The sequence below is a fragment of the Scyliorhinus torazame genome, chromosome 7, assembly GCF_047496885.1.
Source record: "Scyliorhinus torazame isolate Kashiwa2021f chromosome 7, sScyTor2.1, whole genome shotgun sequence".
NCBI lineage: Eukaryota > Metazoa > Chordata > Chondrichthyes > Carcharhiniformes > Scyliorhinidae > Scyliorhinus > Scyliorhinus torazame.
In genome coordinates this window covers 109591731-109611772 of record NC_092713.1, presented here as the reverse complement: position 1 = coordinate 109611772, position 20042 = coordinate 109591731, and the positions used below count along the sequence as shown (strand labels likewise).

At 45.2% G+C, this 20042-nt stretch overlaps 1 protein-coding gene across 1 annotated transcript in view; it reads right to left on the bottom strand.

Annotated features, from left to right (window-relative positions):
- tprb (translocated promoter region b, nuclear basket protein) overlaps nt 1–20042 on the bottom strand; it is a 243904-nt gene that overhangs the window by 23768 nt on the left and 200094 nt on the right. Inside the window, exons 40-45 of the mRNA XM_072511248.1 lie at nt 19765–19956; nt 18093–18203; nt 14112–14202; nt 6573–6754; nt 3755–3826; nt 1417–1508 (exon numbers count right to left, since the gene is read on the bottom strand). Of these exons, the coding sequence (XP_072367349.1) occupies nt 1417–1508; nt 3755–3826; nt 6573–6754; nt 14112–14202; nt 18093–18203; nt 19765–19956 (740 nt within the window). The remainder of the gene's footprint in view (nt 1–1416; nt 1509–3754; nt 3827–6572; nt 6755–14111; nt 14203–18092; nt 18204–19764; nt 19957–20042) is intronic.

The window sequence follows — 20042 nt, the reverse complement described above, 5'->3', positions numbered from 1 at the left end:
TATTCAGGTATTCCTTTATGAAGATGGAAGCATTAGTTCCTCAGCCATTTCTTTTTCCCCCTCTGTTATGAATTCCCTGTTTCTGACCATAAGGGGCGTACATTCATTTTTGTCAATCTTTTTCTCTTTACAGACCTAAAGAAACGTTTACGGTCAGTTTTCATGTTCCTCACTAACTTACTTTCATACTCCTATTTTCCCATCAATCCCTTTGTCTGCCGTTGCTCAATTTTAAACTGCTCCCATTCCTCAGGTGTTTGGGTTTTCTTAGCAATTTGTATGTCTCTTCTCTGAATCCAATACTTTCTCTAATTTCCCTGGTAAGCCATGATTTAGCCACAGTTCCCGCCCCACTCTTGCGACAAATAGGAACAATCAACTTTTGGAGTTCACCTATTTGTTCCTCGACTGCCTGCCCACTGTCCTTGCTTTCAGTAATGTTTCCCAGTCCATCATAGCCAACTCATACCCCATGCCATCACAAGTCACCTTTATTGAAATTCAGGTTCCTGATCTACCTCACTATCCACCTTCATTAATTTTTTTATTTTTTTTATAAAAGAGTCCCCAATTCATTTTTTCCAAATAAGGGGAAATTTAGCATGCTCAATCCATCTACCCTGTACATCTTTGGGTTGTGGGGGTGAAACCCACGCAAACACAGGGAAGATGTGCAAACTCCACACGACAGTGACCCAGAGCCAGGATCAAACCTGGGACCTCGGAGCGTGAGACAGCAGTGCTATCCACTGTGCCACCATGCTGCCCGCCTATCCACCTTCATAAAGAATTCTATATTATGGTCACTCACCCGCAAGGGTTCTCTCACAACTAGATTGCCAACTAGTCCTATCATTGCACAATACCAGGTCCAAGATGACCTGCTCCCTTGTTGGTTCCTCAATGTACTGGTCCAGAAAATCATCCCATGTACAAGCCAGAATTTTCTGCGCTATTGTACGACTAATTTGACTCACCCTATCTATATGCAGTTTAAATTATCCATTATCACAGATGTTCCTTCATCACATGCATCAGATTTCCAGTTTAATGCCTTTTCCAACATTACCACAACTGTTTGGTGGTCCGTACACCATCCCCACGAATGTTTTTGCCACTTGGGTGTTTCTCAACTCGACCCATACAGATTCCCATACATTGCAGGAGGCCATTTGGCTCATTGCGTCTGCACCAGCTCTCCAAACAAGTATCACCGTAAACAAACAACAACTTTACACAGCAGTTTATTTGAATATACTCCTGCTGCCAAACACTTCAAAGTTCCCAAGTAAAAATTCTGAAAGCTTCTTTTAACTGGACAAAAAAATACATCCACTTAGAACTTAACATGACTTTGCTTAGGTACCCTATTAGGCATTGTACATGTTATTTGATATCACCCAGAAATCTACTTACTGAATGGCTTCTGCAAACCCATCTGATCGATGAGGCACAACAAGAGTTGGTGTACTTGGTACCATCCTGTCATCTTCATCAAAGAAGTGTTGCTATTAAACAAAACCAAGACAGGTTAGATGATATTACAGTTATGGACAGAAAACAACAGATCAGGAAATGTGTTATACTTAACTACATCACATTTTATATCACAAAATGTTAAATTATGCATGTTTTCTGAATCTCATAATTGTGTTGCATTAAGTTATATGCTGTTATCCAAAATAGCATTTCTATTTCAAAAAGGATTATCTGCTTGTTTGGACCATAACAAGGATTGCAAGGAGGATGAACAAACTGATGGAACAAGGAGGCATCAAGGTCGTGTGACGAAAAAACAACAATGGGGTAGTGGTATAGTATAGTCAGGGAAATACATGTTCTCTGCAGTCACGACCAGGGGTTTAAAATATTGTGTTGCCTGAACAGTACCAGAGTTAAGAATATCTTCGTATGTTTGGAGAGGAAGGTAAATGGGGTATTATGTGCTGGAGCACGAGATAATTGCTCACTCTTCTAAACATACAAGATTGAGGCAACTTGAAAGAGTAGGTTTTGAGAGGTTGAGAGATTGTTCTTCCAGGTTATGGAGTTCTGAACTAGGATACGGGTCAATCATTTAAGGCTGACACAAGGAAAAATTCCTTCACTTAGCTATGAAACTTTGGAATTCTCTTCCCCAGAGGGCTGCTTAATTGCTCAAAACAGAGACAGATGGAATTTAGGGCTTTAGGAAAAATCAAAGATAAGCTATAATCTTGCGGAATAGCAGAGTAGGCTCCATTTCTTATGTTATACTCTAGTTTCCAGCACGGCCATCTAAATCTGAAGGTTGTAGGTTAAAACACCACTGTAGAAATTGATCACAATCTGGACTGATATTTCAACACACAATTGGAGGTTGCATTTAAAAGTGATGCCCTTCACCAGAGACTTTAACAGGGGCTTTATGCTCGTGTAGACAAAAACTGGCACTATTCAAGAGTCAGACTTTCTTGTTGTGGCAAACATTCCGTTTTTAACCAATTCCAAAACAGTCTAGCCAGTCAATCCATGCTTGCTGTGCATAAGCTGGTTGATTTTCAATGCCTATGTGAAATTAATGCATTTAATTTTATTCGTTGGATGTGATGTGTTTCGCTATTAATTCAGCACATCAAGGTCCCAAGGGTCTGTGGAGATATTCCAGTGGATGCATGAAATAATTGCAAGTGAACACAGGAGAGAGAGCGGAAAACCATAAGGAAAGGGAAGAAAGGCATGCCAGCCACTTGTAGAGGTTAACACTTGGCCTTCTTGGTAGTGATGGTGTCTTGAGGAGGGGGTGCGCATAATTTTTAGCAGTCTCCCACATTTACTTTTGATGGGAGGGGCAGGCCACCTACTGCTGAAGTGCAATTGGGACTTGGACTTTGTGAACACCAATGCCCTTAAAAAGCTGCCTGTTCTACTATTCCCAGCATGGTAGATTAAATTTGCAACTGTCAGTTTGTGTACTTAAATCTTTCACGATATAACAACAGTGTAATTTATAAGCCAAGCGAATGTGCTTCACATTCGAATTGGAGGGAAGGAAATTCATCTGTTTATGGGAGGTCTTTATCTCAAAAATGTATTCAAACAGTAACTTGCTTGGTGTCTGTTAAATATCGAGCGAGGGTGTTAATATGGATTTGGTCAATTGCTATGTGTATTGGATATGATCTGTGGGTGGATTGCTTGTTGAAAGCAAACATATCCAGCTCTTCGGTATGCAATAGACTGTTCATGGAGTCACACATTCCTTTAATTCTGGTTTGTCTGATCAATATCTACATCTGAGAAATTATTCTGAAATTGCTACTCTTAAGTCATTACACCAGTTTTCTCAAATGCATTAAAAAATTCTCGACGTGCAGCACTTTCCTGTCGATTATATGGTATTTAAGATTTATGATGCGGGATTATTAATCCATTTAACAAGGACCCTTCAACTAAAAAAACATTGGGCACTCGATAAATGCAAGTTTGTCTGAAGCATCTACAGTGACATGTGCTTTGCTATTAATTCAGCAAGTAGTTCTCAAACCAAGGTCCCAAGGGGTCTGTGGAGATATTCTAGTGGATCCATGAAATAATTGCAAGTGAACGCAGGAGAGGGGAAAACCACAAGGAAAAGGGAAGAAAAGGAAAACTAGCAAGCCAGAAAGTCAGTGAAAAGGTGAAGCTTATAATTTTTTGTTTGAACAAGGTGCTAAAAGTAACAAACGCTGCATAATTTTGTAAGTGTGCACTTCAACTACTTATCGTTACTTACCACACCTCCAACACCTGGAGTAAGCTGGATTCCTCCTCGGCTTGATGAAGGCCGTCTTGCTGGTGGGAACCGCTGAAGAACAGAAAAACTATTCTTACAAACACAAAACTGCATCAACCCATCCTGCATCTATATCATTAGTTTTGAAGAACGTACAAATGTCAAATATAGACATCTCCATTCTTCAAAACAGATGAGGCAAGTCATATTTCTAGCTTGGATTTTAGAAGGTACCCATTATAACAGCAAGAAACCGCTCTTGTACTGAACAGATTTTAAACACAAGATCTTTTGTTAAATGAATTTAGAGTACCCAATTCTTTTTTTTCCCAAATTAAGGGGCAATTTAACATGGACAATCCATCTATTTGCACATTTTCCGGTTGTGCGGGCGATACCCAGGCAGGCACGGGGAGAATGTGCAAACTCCTCAAGGAGAGTGATCCGTGGCTGGAATCGAACCTGGGACCTCGGTGCCGTGAGGCAGCAATGCTAACCACTGTGTCATGTCACCCTAAATACATGAAATCTACGTATAATTTAAGGACTTCTGGTGGCGGCATATAGATGGAAGTCACAGGTTGGGAGGCCCCTGCTCGAGACCGAAGTTATATGGGCTATACCTATTTCACAACTGTTTGAATAGGGAGGTAGCTGAAAGTATGTCAGGCAGCTTTCATTCAAAGCCATGATGCAGATAAAAGGGATTTGCTCATGACTCAGACATTTGAAGGGAAATACAGAGGAGAGCAGTGATCACTAATCCATTGACAGAGTCCAATTAATAGGTAGGGTGATCAGGATAAAAAGGAATTGGGAAAATTGGCCCCATGTTAGTTTTTTTGGTACGGATGCAAGACATCTGTACCGAAAAAGACACATGAGGGGCTGGTTTAACACAAGAGGGCTAAACAGCTGGCTTGTAACGCAGAAAAATGCCAGCAGCGCGGGTTCAATTCCCGTACCGGCCTCCCCGAACAGGCGCCGGAATGTGGCGACTAGGGGCTTTTCACAGTAACTTCATTGAAGCCTACTTGTGACAATAAGCGATTATTATATTATTATTAGAGGAGAATGGGAAGGTTGACATTTCTGTTGGTAAGCAGGTGGCTTCGGTGCCCAGATCGAGCATTTGCAGAGGCAGAGCAGATGTTGACTTATTCAAGAAGGATTCAAATCTGGGACAGTGACTGGAAAGAAGAATTTAAATTTGGAATAGCAACGGGAAAGAAGGAAGGGATTGGTCCTCAACAATCAAAATTTGCAGTAAAGTTCTCAGATTGTCAACTCAAACTTGCATCCTGAGTATACCATATATCACAGAGCCTCCAGGGACTGTGGCCCTCTCTGCTGGATGAATGCCAGAGTACAAGGCGAGAGTCGCACACTTCCCTGAATTTTACCATGTCGGGAAACTCCAGGATGCCAAACAAGCTGTTGACACAGTTTACAACTGGGCAGTAGCAGTGGTTAGCACTGTTGCTTCGCAGCACCAGGGTCCCAGGTTCAATTCCCACTGGGGTCATTGTTTGTGTGGAGTCGGCATTTTCTCCTTGTGCCTGTGTGGGTTTCCTCCAGGTGCTCTGTTTCCTCCCACAAGTCCCTAAAGACATGCTGTAGGTAATTTGGACATTCTGAATTCGGTGTACCCGAACAGGTGCTGGGATGTGGCGACTAGGGGATTTTCACAGTGACTTCATTGCAGTGTTAATGTAAACCTATTTGTGACAATAATAAATATTATTAACCAGAATTCAGGGCAAATAATTTGTAGTTAATGGCTCTACTGCTCAACTCCTGATGTAATTGAAAAGCTCCGAATAAGATGCAAATTAAAAAACTGCAGTCAGTGTAAATTTAATCATGACCTCGAGCTTTATCCAAAATGTTGCCACTGAATTCAATTTGTGGACAATAGTGAAAGATACTTTGGTTGGCTGAAGAACTGTTCCTCAATGTCTGGAGTTGTAGTCAAAGGATACAATTCAGCATGTGGAAGGGAAGAATTGGGGATACATACAAGTGGCTGGGGGAGCAGGGAGGTGAGCAGGTGGTGAAGATCAAGGAGAAATGGGAAGCAGAGTTGGGAGGGGAGAGGAATTGGGGAGCATGGAGTGAGGCACTGCGTCGGGTAAACAGGACCTCCTCTTGTGCAAATATGAGCCTGATACTGTTCAAGGTGGTGCACAGGGTGCATGTGACCTGTGCAGGGCGAGAATGAGTAGGGTCTTTGTTCTTTCAGTGGGTAGCAGATGAGCGAGAGGGGTGTGGGCGGGGGCCAACAAATCACGTGCACATGTTTTGGGGTTGCGAAAAATTGGGAAGATTCTGGGCAGGACTGTTCGTGGTCTTAGCCAGGCTAGTGGAAGAGGTGGTGGACCCGGACCCTTTTGTGGCGATATTTGGGGTTCCAGAGAAGCCGGTGCTCATGGAGAGGAGGAAGGTCGATATCTTGGCCTTCGCCTCTCTGATTGCAAGATGACGAATTTTGCTGGAGTGGCGGTCGGCATCGCCACCGGGGGTAGAGGCTTGGTTGGGTGACCTGTACAACTTGCTGCGATTAGAGAAGATAAAATATGAGTTAAGGGGCTCTTCAGGGGGGTTTGTGGAAAGGTGGGGGATGTTCATCACGGGGAGGGGGGGGGGGGGGGGGGGGTGAAAAAGGGCAAAAATCTGTACAGACTGTATAGTTGCTTATTGGAAGTCTGTTTCCTGGGGTGTTTGTTCGCTGCAACCAGTTTTGATACATGTTTGTAATAAAATACAATTTAAAAAAAAGGATATAAGCAGCATTATCTTTCCACTTAAATCAGGGTACCTGTGCAGGTGGTCCCAGCTCTTGTGCTGGAGGTTGAAGTGTTAATCGTGGAGGAAGAGGATGAGGTGGTCTTCGTGGTGATCGTAGAGGTCGTGGAGCCTGTCTTTCAGACATGGTCTGCTGATCTCTTGAAGGTTCTGTGCTATATGATTCTGTACTGGGGACATTACCTTCACCTCCAGCTGTTGACAAAAAGAACAATTATTCTTATTTCAAGGCAACTTTGTCCTAATTCAGCACTTCGTTCCATAATCAAGAAGACAAGTAGCATTAAACTATAAATCATTTGACTTTACAACTTGCAAACTGAAATTTTAGATACAACTTCACGAATACAAGCTAATAATAATAATTACACCAAGCATTTGTACTTTTGATACAATACTCTTCTGTTAAACAAGAGATCAGCTCATAATATAAACTTACTTGTTTCCTACTTTTATTAAATTGCCCATTTTTCCCCCTTCATGCCAAAGTTCTTTCCCGCACTATACGACAATCACAGGACATGCAGGCTACAAAATTAATTGGAGAACCTAATGCCATAATTTAATTCAAACTGTTTAAATTAGTCATAGCTATTTTCATGAAAGTCAAATTCTACCTCCTGATGCTGAAACAATTGATCACTATTTTTCAGGACAGTCAAAAAGCAGGTACAATTCTATGCACCATATTTAATCAAGTTGAATAGATATGCTTGGATAAAATAAGCTATTGTGTAAGATTAAAGTAGGTGGGTCCATCAATTGTGAGATGCTTCAAGCATCTTTATTCTTTAACATTGCTGCAATCTTGCTCATAGTTGCATAACTAATGTACTTGTTTGAGTAAAAGCATGTCATACAGAACAGTAACAGGAATATTACAAGATTAAAATAGACTCAATTAAGTTAAGGATATGGCCTTTCAATGTATTCCTGCAGCGTGGGTATTTTTTCGGGTTCCCTCCTAGCACAAAGCCACCATATGGATCTTTCAACACCACAGCGACCAATTCTGCTGTGCAAAAAATTTATACTAACCTTCATGCATTGTGGAATACAGAATACTGCAAGTTAAGTGTTACGATCCCAGTTGATGTTATAACTGGACAGGAAGATTCTAGAATGGAACTCAGTCAAAAGACTAACTTCTACTTTTATTTATAAAACATGGAGGAACAGAATCACAGGGCAGCTAATTTGTTTTAGCAACAGGGAAAAAACCAATTAAACATCAAAAGGTTAATGATACAATATTCCTTTACCTCCCCTAAGCTTTACAAATACACATAGATTTTAAGATTAACAGGGGCTACAAAGTATATCTATTTTTTTTTAAATTAAAAAAAAAATTTTTATTAAAGTTTTTTAACAACACAATTTTTCCCCTTACAAACAGTAACCCCCCCCCCCCGTAACAAAATAACGCAAAATCTCCCTGAGCAAGATATATACATGGCAAGATGGTATATTTACATAGCTTTATACACTGGCTCTTGGCCGCACGTACCGTTTCCCCCCACCCTCCATGCCATCTCCCGCTCGTCCATCCCCTCAAACAATCTCTCGTTCTCTCCCCCACCCCAGGGTTGCTGCTGCTGCTGACCGACCTTAACGCTCCGCGAGATATTCTAGGAACGGTTGCCACCGCCTGTAAAACCCCTGAGCAGACCCTCTCAAAGCAAACTTAATTCTCTCCAATTTTATGAGCCCCGCCATGTCGTTAATCCAGGCCTCCAGGCTAGGGGGCTTCGCCTCCTTCCACAATAGCAAGGCCCTTCGCCGGGCTACTAGGGACGCAAAGGCCAGAATTCCGGCCTCTTTCGCCTCCTGCACTCCCGGCTCATCCACTACTCCAAATATTGCTAGTCCCCAGCTTGGCTTGACCCGGACTTTCACCACCTGGGATATTACTCCCGCCACACCTCTCCAGAACCCCTCCAATGCCGGGCATGACCAAAACATATGGACATGGTTCGACGGGCTCCCTGAACATCTTTCACATCTATCCTCTACCCCAAAGAACCTACTCAGCCTCGCCCTCGACAAATGCGCTCTGTGAACCACCTTAAATTGTATCAGGCTGAGCCTGGCACACGAGGAGGAGGTATTAACCCTACCCAGGGTATCAGCCCATAGCCCTTCCTCAATCTCCTCCCCCAGCTCCTCCTCCCATTTACCTTTCAATTCTTCTACTTTTCCCTACTACTCCCTACTACGCTTCCCCCTCTTCTTTCATCTCTTGATATATTTCCGACACCTTGCCCTCCCCGACCCATACCCCCGAGATCACCCTATCTTGAACTTCTTGTGCCGGGAGCAACGGAAATTCCCTCACCTGTCGCCTCACAAAAGCCCTCACCTGCATATATCTAAATGCATTTCCCGGGGGTAACTCAAATATCTCCTCCAGTGCCCCTAGGCTCGCAAATGTCCCGTCAATGAACAGGTCCCCCATTCTTCTTATCCCCGCCCGATGCCAGCCTTGGAACCCCCCGTCCATCTTCGCCGGGACAAACCAGTGGTTACCCCTGATCGGGGACCACACCGATGCTCCCATTGCACCCCTGTGCCTTCTCCACTGGCCCCAGATCCTTAGTGTTGCCGCCATCACCGGGCTTGTGGTGTATTTTGTCGGTGAGAGCGGCAGCGGTGCCGTTACCAACGCCCCCAGGCTCGTTCCTTTACAGGACGCCATCTCCTCCTCTTCCATGCCGCCCCCTCTCCCTCCATAACCCACTTACGGATCATCGCCACGTTTGCTGCCCAGTAGTAGCTCCCTAGGTTTGGCAAAGCTAGGAGGAGGAATTCACCCTACCTAGGGCATCCGCCCACAGACCTTCCTCGATCTCCTCCCCAGCTCCTCCTCCCATTTACCCTTCAACTCTTCTACCAGCGCTTCCCCTTCTTCTTTCATCTCCTGGTGTATTTCCGACACCTTACCCTCCCCAACCCATGCGCCCGAGATCACCCTGTCTTGAATTTCTTGTGCCGGGAGCAACGGGAATTCCCTCACCTGTCGCCTTACAAAAGCCCTCACCTGCATATATCTAAAGGCATTTCCCGGGGGTAACTCAAACTTCTCCTCCAGTGCCCCTAGGCTCGCAAACGTTCCGTCAATGAACAGGTCCCCCATTCTTCTGATCCCCGCCCGATGCCAGCTCTGGAACCCCCCCCAGTCTATCTTCCCCGGGATAAACCGATGGTTACCCCTGATCGGGGACCACACCGATGCTCCCATTGCACCCGTGCTGTCTCCACTGGCCCCAGATCCTTAGCGTTGCTGCCACCACCGAGCTCGTGGTATACTTTGTCGGCGTGAGCGGCAACGGTGCCGTCACCAACGCCCCCAGACTTGTTCCTTTGCAGGACGCCATCTCCATCCTCTTCCATGCCGCCCCCTCTCCCTCCATAACCCACTTGTGGATCACCAACACATTTGCTGCCCAGTAGTAGCTCCCCAGGTTTGGCAGCGCCAACCCTCCTCAGTCCCTACTGCGTTCCAGGAACCCTCTCCTAACCCTCGGGGTCTTATTTGCCCACACATACCCCGTAATACTCCTACCTACTCTCTTGAAAAAGCCCTTGGTGATCACTATGGGGAGGCACTGAAACACAAACAAAAACCTCGGAAGGACCACCATTTTGACCGACTGCACCCTACCCGCCAACGAGAGCGTGAGCATGTTCCATCTTTTAAAATCCTCCTCCATTTGCTCCACCACCCTCGTCAAATTCAGTTTATGTAGGGCCCCCCACCTTCTGGCTATCTGGATCCCCAGATACCGAAAACACCTCTCCGCCCTCCTCAGCGGTAGGTCCCCATCCCTCTTTCTTGGTCCCCTGCCTGTAATACAAAAAGCTCACTCTTCTCTACATTAAGCTTGTAGCCCGAGAACTCTCCAAACTCCTTCAGAGTCTGCATGACCTCCACCATCCCCTCCATTGAGTCCGCCACGTATAGCAGCAGGTCATCCGCATATAGCGATACTCGATGCTCCTCTCCCCGCAGACTATCCCCCTTCATTTTTGAGACTCCCTAAGTGAGACTCCTCTCCCTAAGCCAAGGGTTCGATCGCCAATGCAAACAACAGGGGGGACAGGGGGCACCCCTGCCTCGTCCCTCGGCACAGCCGAAAGTACTCCGACCTCCGCCGGTTCGTCACTACACTCGCCACCGGGGCGCTGTAAAGGAGCTTAACCCATCTAATAAACCCTCCCCCGAACCCAAACCTGCACAATACCTCCCAGACGTCCTCCCACTCTACTCGGTCAAAGGCTTTTTCCGCGTCCATAGCTGCCACTATCTCCGCCTCTCCCTCCTCCGATGTAATCATTATCACGTTTAAGAGCCGCCGCACATTGGTATTTAACTGCCTGCCCTTTACGAATCCAGTTTGGTCCTTGTGAATCACCCCCGGGACACAGTCCTCAATCCTAGTGGCCAGTACCTTCGCCAATAGCTTAGCATCCACATTGAGGAGTGAAATCGGCCTGTACGATCCACATTGCAGTGGATCCTTGTCTCGCTTTAGAATCAAGGAGATTGTCGCCTCCGACATTGTCTGGGGCAGGGTTCCCTCCTCTCTTGCCTCGTTGAAGGTCCTCACTAGTAGCGGGGCCAGCAGGTTCACATATTTTCTATAGAACTCCACCGGGAACCCGTACGGCCCCGGGCCTCTGCGCATCTCCTGTCCACTCGCAAGATCTCCCCCACTAACCTCTCCCTTTCCATTCCCTGTCTTCTCTCCATGAGCCCTGATGGAGATCAGCTCTCCCCTGATCACCGCCTTCAACGCCTCCCATACCACCCCCACTCGCACCTCCCCGTTGTCGTTGGCTTCCAAGTACCTTTCGATACACCCCCTCACCTTCCCACACACCACCTCATCGGCCAGCGGTCCCACATCCAGCCGCCACAGCGGGCATTGGTCCCTCTCCTCTCCCAGCTCCAGTTCCACCCAGTGCGAGGCATGGTCCGAAACGGCTATGGCAGAATACTCCGTCCCCATCACTCTCGGGATGGGCGCCCTGCCCAGAACAAAGAAATCTATCCGGGAGTAAGCCTTATGCACGTGGGAGAAAAAAGAAAATTCCCTGGCCTGCGGTCTTGCAAACCTCCATGGGTCCACTCTCCCCATCTGATCCATAAACCCCCTAAGTACCTTGGCCGCCGCCGGCCTCCTTCCCGTCCTTGATCTGGAGCGGTCCAGTGCTGGGTCCAGCACCGTATTGAAGTCCCCTCCCATTATCAGTCCTCCTACCTCCAGGTCCGGAATGCACCCCAACATGCACTTCATAAATCCCGCATCATCCCAGTTCGGGGCGTATACATTTACCAACACCACCCACGTCCCTTGCAACCTACCACTCACCATCACATATCTCCCTCCATTATCCGCTACGATAGTCTTGGCCTCAAATGACACATGCTTTCCCACCAGAATTGCCACCCCTCTATTTTTTGCGTCCAAACCCGAGTGAAATACCTGTCCTACCCCTCCCTTTCTTAACCTGACCTGGTCCGCCACCTTCAGGTGTGTCTCTTGGAGCATTGCCACGTCTGCCTTCAGTCCCTCCAAGTGCGCGAACACTCGAGCCCGCTTCACCAGCCCATTCAGGCCCCTCACGTTCCACGTTATCAGCCAGATTGGAGGGACTCTCACCCCCGTCCCCCCCGGCCGACTAGCCATCTCCTTTTCTGGGCCAGTCCCTTGTCCGCGTCTCCCTCACTCTCCAGTCCCCCAGCCGGGGGACCCCCGTCCCAGCCACCTCTTCTGTGTCCTGTTCTCTTTCGGCCAGTGCAGCAGCAACCCCCCCCGCTAGATCCCCGTCTAGCTTTTTTGCTCCCCCCATATCCCTCCCGTAAGTCAGCTGACACCTGCTGACCCCGGCTTCCCCCGCCATCCCTTTGACCCCCCCCGTGTGGGAATCTCCCAATCAATGTACATTCCTTTGTTCCCCTTCCCACCTTTCTTGCCGCGCGCGGGAAAGACAACCCCGCGCTTTCCAAAGCCTGCCCCCCCCCCCCCCCCCCCCCCCCCATGGCGCAGCTCCTGTCATGGCCTTGTCCCTCTCCCCCAGCCCATATAGCATTTCCTGCGCGTGGTTGACCCCCTATGTACAACAACCATCATACTTCAACCCTCAAACACCCCCCTCTCACACAAACCCTCAATTAGAGTCCAATTTTTCAGCTAGTATAAAGGTCCACGCCTCTTCGGGCGTTTCGAAGTAGTGGTGTTGGCCATTATGTGTAACCCACAGTCGCCCTGGCTGCAACATTCCAAATTTCATTCCTTTCCGATGCAGCACCGCTTTGGCCCAGATTAAACCTGGTCTCCGCTTAGCGACCTCCGCGCTCCAACCGGGTATATTCTGATCTCCGCATTGTTCCACTTGCTGCTCCGTTCCTTCTTGGCCCATTTCAGGACCCTCTCTCTGTCCGTAAACCGGTGAAATCTCACCACCATTGCCCTTTGCGGCTCTTTTGCCTTGGGCTTCCTCGCTAGCACTCGGTACGCCCCATCCAGCTCCAGCAATCCTGGGGGGGCCTCCGCATCCATCATCGTCCCGATCATTGTGCCCGCATATGCCGCGGCATCAGCCCCCTCCACTCCTTCTGGGAGACCCAGTATCCTCAAGATGTTCTCCTTGATCTGTTCTCCAGGTCTTCGAGTCTTCCCGCCCACGTCTCGTGCAGCGCCTCGTGCCGCTCCACTCTCTCCGCCAGGCCCACGAGCTCGTCGTCGTTCTCACTCACTTTTTCCTGGATCTTCACCTCTTGGGCTTTCTGGGTTGCTCCAAGTCTTTCAATCATTGCCAGTATAGGCGCCACCATCTCCTTACGCAGCTCCTCGAAGCAGCACTTGATGACTCTTTCATCTCCTCTTTGTCAGTGGGCGCCGCCATTTTGCTTTTTTCTTCTCCTGCTGCTCCAGGGCCGCTTTTTTCGCCGTTTCGCTGCGGGTCCGATCCATGCAGGTTTGTAGGGGACCTTTCTGCTTCCTTCCCCACGGGTTGGTTTTTTAAAAAAGTGCCTTTGGGGCTGCGTTAGCGGGCCCAAAAGTCCGTTTTCGCGGGAGCTGCCGAATCGCGTGGCTTAGCTCCGCATCGCCGCAACCCGGAAGTATACAAAGTATATCTTAAGCTACAACAGTCTCAGTGACACAACGTCCCTTTAAACGTACAAGATGGCGATGGTCAAATACACACCCCACTCTGAACCTCAATGTCAATGGATTTCCCCTCAAAGTCCCCCCCATATGATTATCACAAGTTGCAAAACTACCTTTGTTTTCTGAACAAAAGGCACTGGGTCTAAAACACGGTCCGAAATATCAAATTGTACATATTGAACTCTGCTGTCTGGTATTGTAACAAAACCAAACAACATTTCTGTAAATGAATTTGTGCCTTTGTGAAACAAACAAGAAAGGAATTTCACATAAAGGCATTTATGACCAAAATTGTAGAGTGCAACTTTAACCCCAAATAAATTGATGACCATTTTATCTTTCAGTTGTTTAAATGCAAGAAATTTGCCAATACTCACAATTGTCTTCTGGAATTTGGGTATTTTCTCCTTCCTTACAAGAGCCACCACTTTGCTCATTGCCTGTGCTAGGCTCTGTCCCATTTGCACCCTACGTGAAAAGTGAAGAAAAGAATAAGGCTGATTATCAATGTCACAAGTTCCATCCTCACAAAACTTATAAATTTAAGCAGTCACTAATTCCATCTCTGTCACATTACTCAAAACCCCATAACATAATGCCAAGAAAAAGTTGAGCCAAAAATTAAGCAGCACATTAAGCTACTTACTTTAAAATCACAATGCAAATTTCTGATTAAACTTTCAGAATGGATTTTAAAAATTAACATGCCAACAAATTTATGATTGGGAGGGCTCAAAATGCATACTTTGTAATAAAGGCTACTGAGAATTCCATCACAAGTAAATTTCCTGCCCTTATATGTGGCATACACTACCTTTTGCCCCTCCCATCGTGAGCGACACAAGTCCGAAAGCTTAGATACCAGGTTAATAGCTATGATCATGAATGATTGCTGTATCTAGGGCTAATTTAATCGTTTGGATACAGGCCTATGGGGTATGATATATATATATTTTTTAAATGTAAGAGTATCCAATTCATTTTTTCCCAATTAAGGGGTAATTTAGCAGGGGCAATCCACCTAACCTGCACATCTCTGGGTTGTGGTGGCGAATTCCACACAAACACGGGGAGAATGTGCAAGTCTACATGGACAGTGACCCAGAGCCAGGATCGGACCTGGGACCTCGGTGCCATGTGGGATATGATATTAACTGGCCATCTCTAAAATACAAATTTCCGCAACAGGTCAAAGCCCATTAATGAGCCACAGCCAAACTTGACCCGGAGGCCATATTTGGGGTGTCAGACCAGCCGGGGTTGAAAGTGGGTGCGGAGGCAGATGTTGTAGCCTTCGCCTCGTTGATTGTCTGCAGGCAGATGCTGTTGGGGCGAAAGTCAACCTCTCCATCCTGTGCCCTGGCGTGGCGGGGGGACCTGCTGAAATTCTTAACTCTTGAGAAAGTAAAGTTTGAACTGCGGGGAAGGATGGAGGGGTTCTACAATTCATTGGCGTCATTCATTATGCACTTTCAAGAATTGGATGACATTGAATATTGGGAGGGAGGAGGGTTGGAACTGTGTATGTTGATGGTGACTATGGGCGATTCCTTCTTTATTTGATGTTTGTGTTGACACGTGGGTTCTTGTTGGGGGGGGGGGGGGGGGGGGGGGAGTTCGTGAGAAGATGGATTGTTGTTGTTGATAAGGGGATTGACATTGTATTTGTTATTATTGATTGTTTGTTGGTGGGTGTAAATTTAAGAAAATGTGAAAAAGAATAAAAAATATTTTAAAAATAAAATGTGCCACACCCGACATGTCGGTAATTGACAGCAGACAACTTGGCTCAGGTGTTGGATTACCAAGACTGACAGAGGGGTTAAATGTTCCAAACTTACAACCTCAGATGTCATGGTGTCCCGAAAGATCTCCCATTTGTAATCCCTGTAAAAAGAGAGTCACTCCCTGCTAAATAATAATCACTGAGTTGAAGCTGTTGGTAGCTAGTCAGAATGTACCTGGTACTGTCTAACAAAGTTGACTTAAATGAAGGGAGAGCTGTATACACAAGTAGGGTGCATAGAAAGTTGTAGAGAACAAAGCACTGAGGCACAGTGGTTAGCACAGCTACCTTAGTGCAAGGAACCCGGATTCGATTCCGACCTCGGGTTACTGTGCTGAGTTTCCACATTCTCCCCGTGTCTGTGGGGGTTTCTTCCGGGTGCTGAGGTTTCCTCCCAGTGCAAAGATATGCAGGTTAGGTGAATAGGCTAAGCTAAATTGCCCCTAGTGGGGTTACAGAGGTAAGGTGGGGGGTGGGCGTAGGCAGGGTGCTCCTTCAGAGGGCCGGCACAGATTTGATGGGCCGAATGGCCTCCATCTGCACTGAAGGCATTCTATGATCACAGGAACAGGGAAAAAGATACTGAATGAGAGAAAAACCTTGTCAGAGTGAAACATGAAGTTGTGTGGGTCATCACATCAACCCAACATGGTAGCACAGTGGTTAGCACTGTTGTTTTACAGAGCCAGGGACCCGGGCTCAATTCCCTGTTTGGGTTCCTCCGGGTGCTCTGGTTTCTTCCCAATGTCCAAAGATGTGCAGGTTGGTGGAATGGCCATGTTAAATTGCCCCTTAGTGTCCAAAAGGTTAGGTGGGGTTACTGGGTTACGAGAATAGGGCGGAGGCGTGTGTCTAAGTAGGGTACTCTTTCCAAGGTCCAGTGCAGACTTGATGGGCCAAATGGCCTCCTCCTTCTGCGCTGTAAATTCGACGACTGAAACATTTATTTTTAAAAAAAAAATAGGGTTCAGTCTACCTAATGTTAGAACAAGTGGTGTGGAGTTGTCAAAACGACTTGGCTGTTCAGCTACATAAATCATTAAAAGTTACTGAGAATAGGTACAAAATAAAATCAAAAAGGCTAATGGAATATTGACTGAGATCTCAAATGGAGTTGGAATTCAAGTGATGCCTCTGTTGTAGAGACTTGGCTCGCACCCCATCTGGAATGCATGCAGCATTTTGCTTTAGTGGGAAAATTACATTAGTGTTGAAGGGTAGGTTGCATAAACCTGGCTTGTATGAGTACTCAATTAGAGGGGGGATATAATTGAAGTGTTTAAAATTATAACGGAATTCAACAAGGTAAGAGAAACTATTTCCTCTGGAGTGAGGTCATAAGAAACCATTATTTCTACACAAACTATCGTGAAAATGTGGAACTCCACCCGTAACAACGTCACAACGTCCTGGGCGAGTGCACGGACAGTTCCAGCCCCCCTTGACCCTGGGTCGCAACACAAGTGAATGAACAAATAATTCTCATAAACTTGTCGAGATTTTGGACTGTTCCAATGAGATACAGACACCAGATTGTAAGTAAAACGTTAACAGACATATTTATTAATAAGAGGAAAAGATTAATATATTAAGAAATAGCAGAACAATGGTCTAACAATCTACCTAATCCCAAAACCCTGTCCCACCCTCCATCCAGGCAGACACAAGGCGGAAATGGAAGGGAAAGGTTTAAGATGAGAAAAGGATCAATAGTTATGAAATTGTTCTTTTCTGCTGACATTGCTCTTTGTAGCCAGTGACCTCCTAATCACATATGCAATCAGAAACTGCAAGCTTTAGAAAGTCAGAACCGTCCTCCTTCTGGAACTTTTGTCTGGTTCCACCAATCACAAGCCCCAATTGGGGAAGATTGCAAATTGTACATTTCTCGATTGGCTGCTTGCTAAATCTATTAAATCATCATCACCGATACTGCCACAACCTAAAGCGGGTATCTTGGTTTGGTCCATCACGAAAGGGGGGTTCCAACTCTGCCTAAAAACTCGTTAAAACAGAAATCATCCCAGATGGCAGCACCTCTGCAGCAGCTAACCAGAAGACAGGCATCAGGGCAGTGATAAAAAGGAGAACACAGGACAGGTGAAAGGTTTTACAACAGTATCTTAACATAGATTGGGGATGCTGGGTTCAAATAATTTTCATGGCATGAGATGGATAGATTTTTATTGGGTGTCAAAGGATATGGAGCATTAAGAGGTAAATATTAGATACGGACCAATGGCTGAACATGTCCAAGGGTTAAAAGGCCTAACCCTCAATCCATCATGGTGAATTGAATAGTGTACAAAACGAACAGTAACTGGAATGCAGTGTGTTGAAATCTAAATATTTGGTATAAGATTCATTAAAATCATACATACAACCTCAATCTATATTATCCAATTTGATTACTGGTCTCATTATTGGGCACAAGGAAATCAAATTTCCATTTTAAAAAGGTGAGTTTCTGGAAGAGGCACCTAAAAAACTTCAATCGCAGTATTTTATCCAATTTCACCCATATCTTTATTCCAGAGTCTCGAGAGATCTTCAAAGATCAATTTTTGCATACCTCTGCATCACCACCATCATAATTATCTTCACCACCAGGACTACCTCCATTACTGTCATCACCATCCTCAATTCCAGTATCATCATCTTCATCATCCTCATCATATTCCTCCTACAAGGGATCAAAAAAGTTAATGGGTCAGAACCTCAAGTTTGTACCTCTGAAAGGCTAAAATATATATTTCCAAATAAGCTACTCATAAAATTCTGCTCTTAACATTCTTTCTTTTCTGCAAAACCTTCACATGCAAATATCTTGACTCAAGCAAACTATTAGTTAAGTGGTGGAAACTGGAAGGGGATGTTCCATTCTTTTACAGAGAAACTATCTAATACATGAGCAGAAATAGATTACCAATCAGGCAGAGTCACATCAATTTCTCACTTCTCCAAGACTTAAACAGCTGCCAATGTCTATTGTTCTAATTCAGCAAAGTTGAATTAAGAAAGTTTATCCTTCCAAGCATGCATTCTTGGGCGTACTTTCTCAAATACTTTTTGGTGTTGGGGTAACACCTGAAACAGATGATCTAGTTATTTATTTGTCACCCAGGGATCCTGGGTGACAATTGCTGCTACCCACATTCTCTACACATAACAGTAACTACATTTAAAAAATATATAATTGGCTGTAAAGTGATTTGGGATGCTAAACGCATGCACAGGCACAGCCTCTTGCGTATTTAAATAGATTAATTTCACATACGTTCATTAAAATTTAGCAATATAAAATCCATGTTATTTGCTTCAATGCTTAAGGAGACAGATAAAGATGGACATTACATTGAAAGATACTGTTAGAAATGATAGTTATATTTAAAGTAAAAGGAGAAATATTAAATAAACTAATCATACTCGAGAGAAGACCCCCAGTCCAGGTAGATTACATCCACGCATTTCAAAATAATCCAGAGGCAACAGAAACACGATTATACATTTATTAGTAGGTTAGGAAAGGGGTCATGGCCAGAGGTCTACGAGATCATTAACATCAAACTAATATTCAAGGAGTAACAATGTTCAGGCCATTCTAGACTATCCAGATTAACACGTAGCAAAATAATTGAATGTGCACTAAAGTTTCCAAGTTCTGATTGCCATGTTACAAAAAGGAGGCAATGGAGAGAATACAAAAAAGTCAAAGCACGATATCAGAACTGAGATTTATACCCATCAGGTAATGAAGAACATGTTGGGTATCTTTTCTCCTGAAAAAAAGTTGATGATGGTTGACCTAACAGACGTCTTTCCACTTGAGTAAGGAAAGCAAAACTAGATGCCAAGACAATCACCAAATCAAATAGGGGAACGCAGGAAAAACATTTCACTAGGGGAGTGGGGAGAGCATGGAACTTGCTACCACAGTGAGTCATGAAGGCAAAATCATATTTGGATTTAAGGGGAAGCAAGGAAACAGGAGGGAGGGAGTAGGGAATAGAGAATTGTGCTTAATTAAATAAGGATGGGAGGACGCTCAAATCGAGACTAAACACTAGCATGGACTGAAAGACTGGTTCTGTGCTGAATTTTCCGAACATGTAGTCTTTCACAAAATTATTTCACCAAATTATCTACAAACTATTCAGCAACATCCTGCTCAGTGGTATTCATCACTGTTACTGTTCATGGGTTTTGGTTAAGCATGATTTGGTTTCCATCTTCAGAATTTTTACCTGCTCTTGGTCCTCTTCATTTTCTGCATCTTCGTCACTCTCTATTATAATATATTCAGTTTGTGTCTGAGAATTTTGTGATGACTGGGTATTCTGCTGGTGTTCAGGTGGTTGAGGTACCAAATCCAAAGAATGAGATGTCTCCTCATTGTCCTCCATCAGTTGAGAAGGGGGATAATCTTCAATGACCACCTACAAAGGTGTCACAGTTACAATCTGTTGGTTATCATGTGAAGTACTACAGAAATTTCATTGGTGGAAGCATGATATATTAGAAT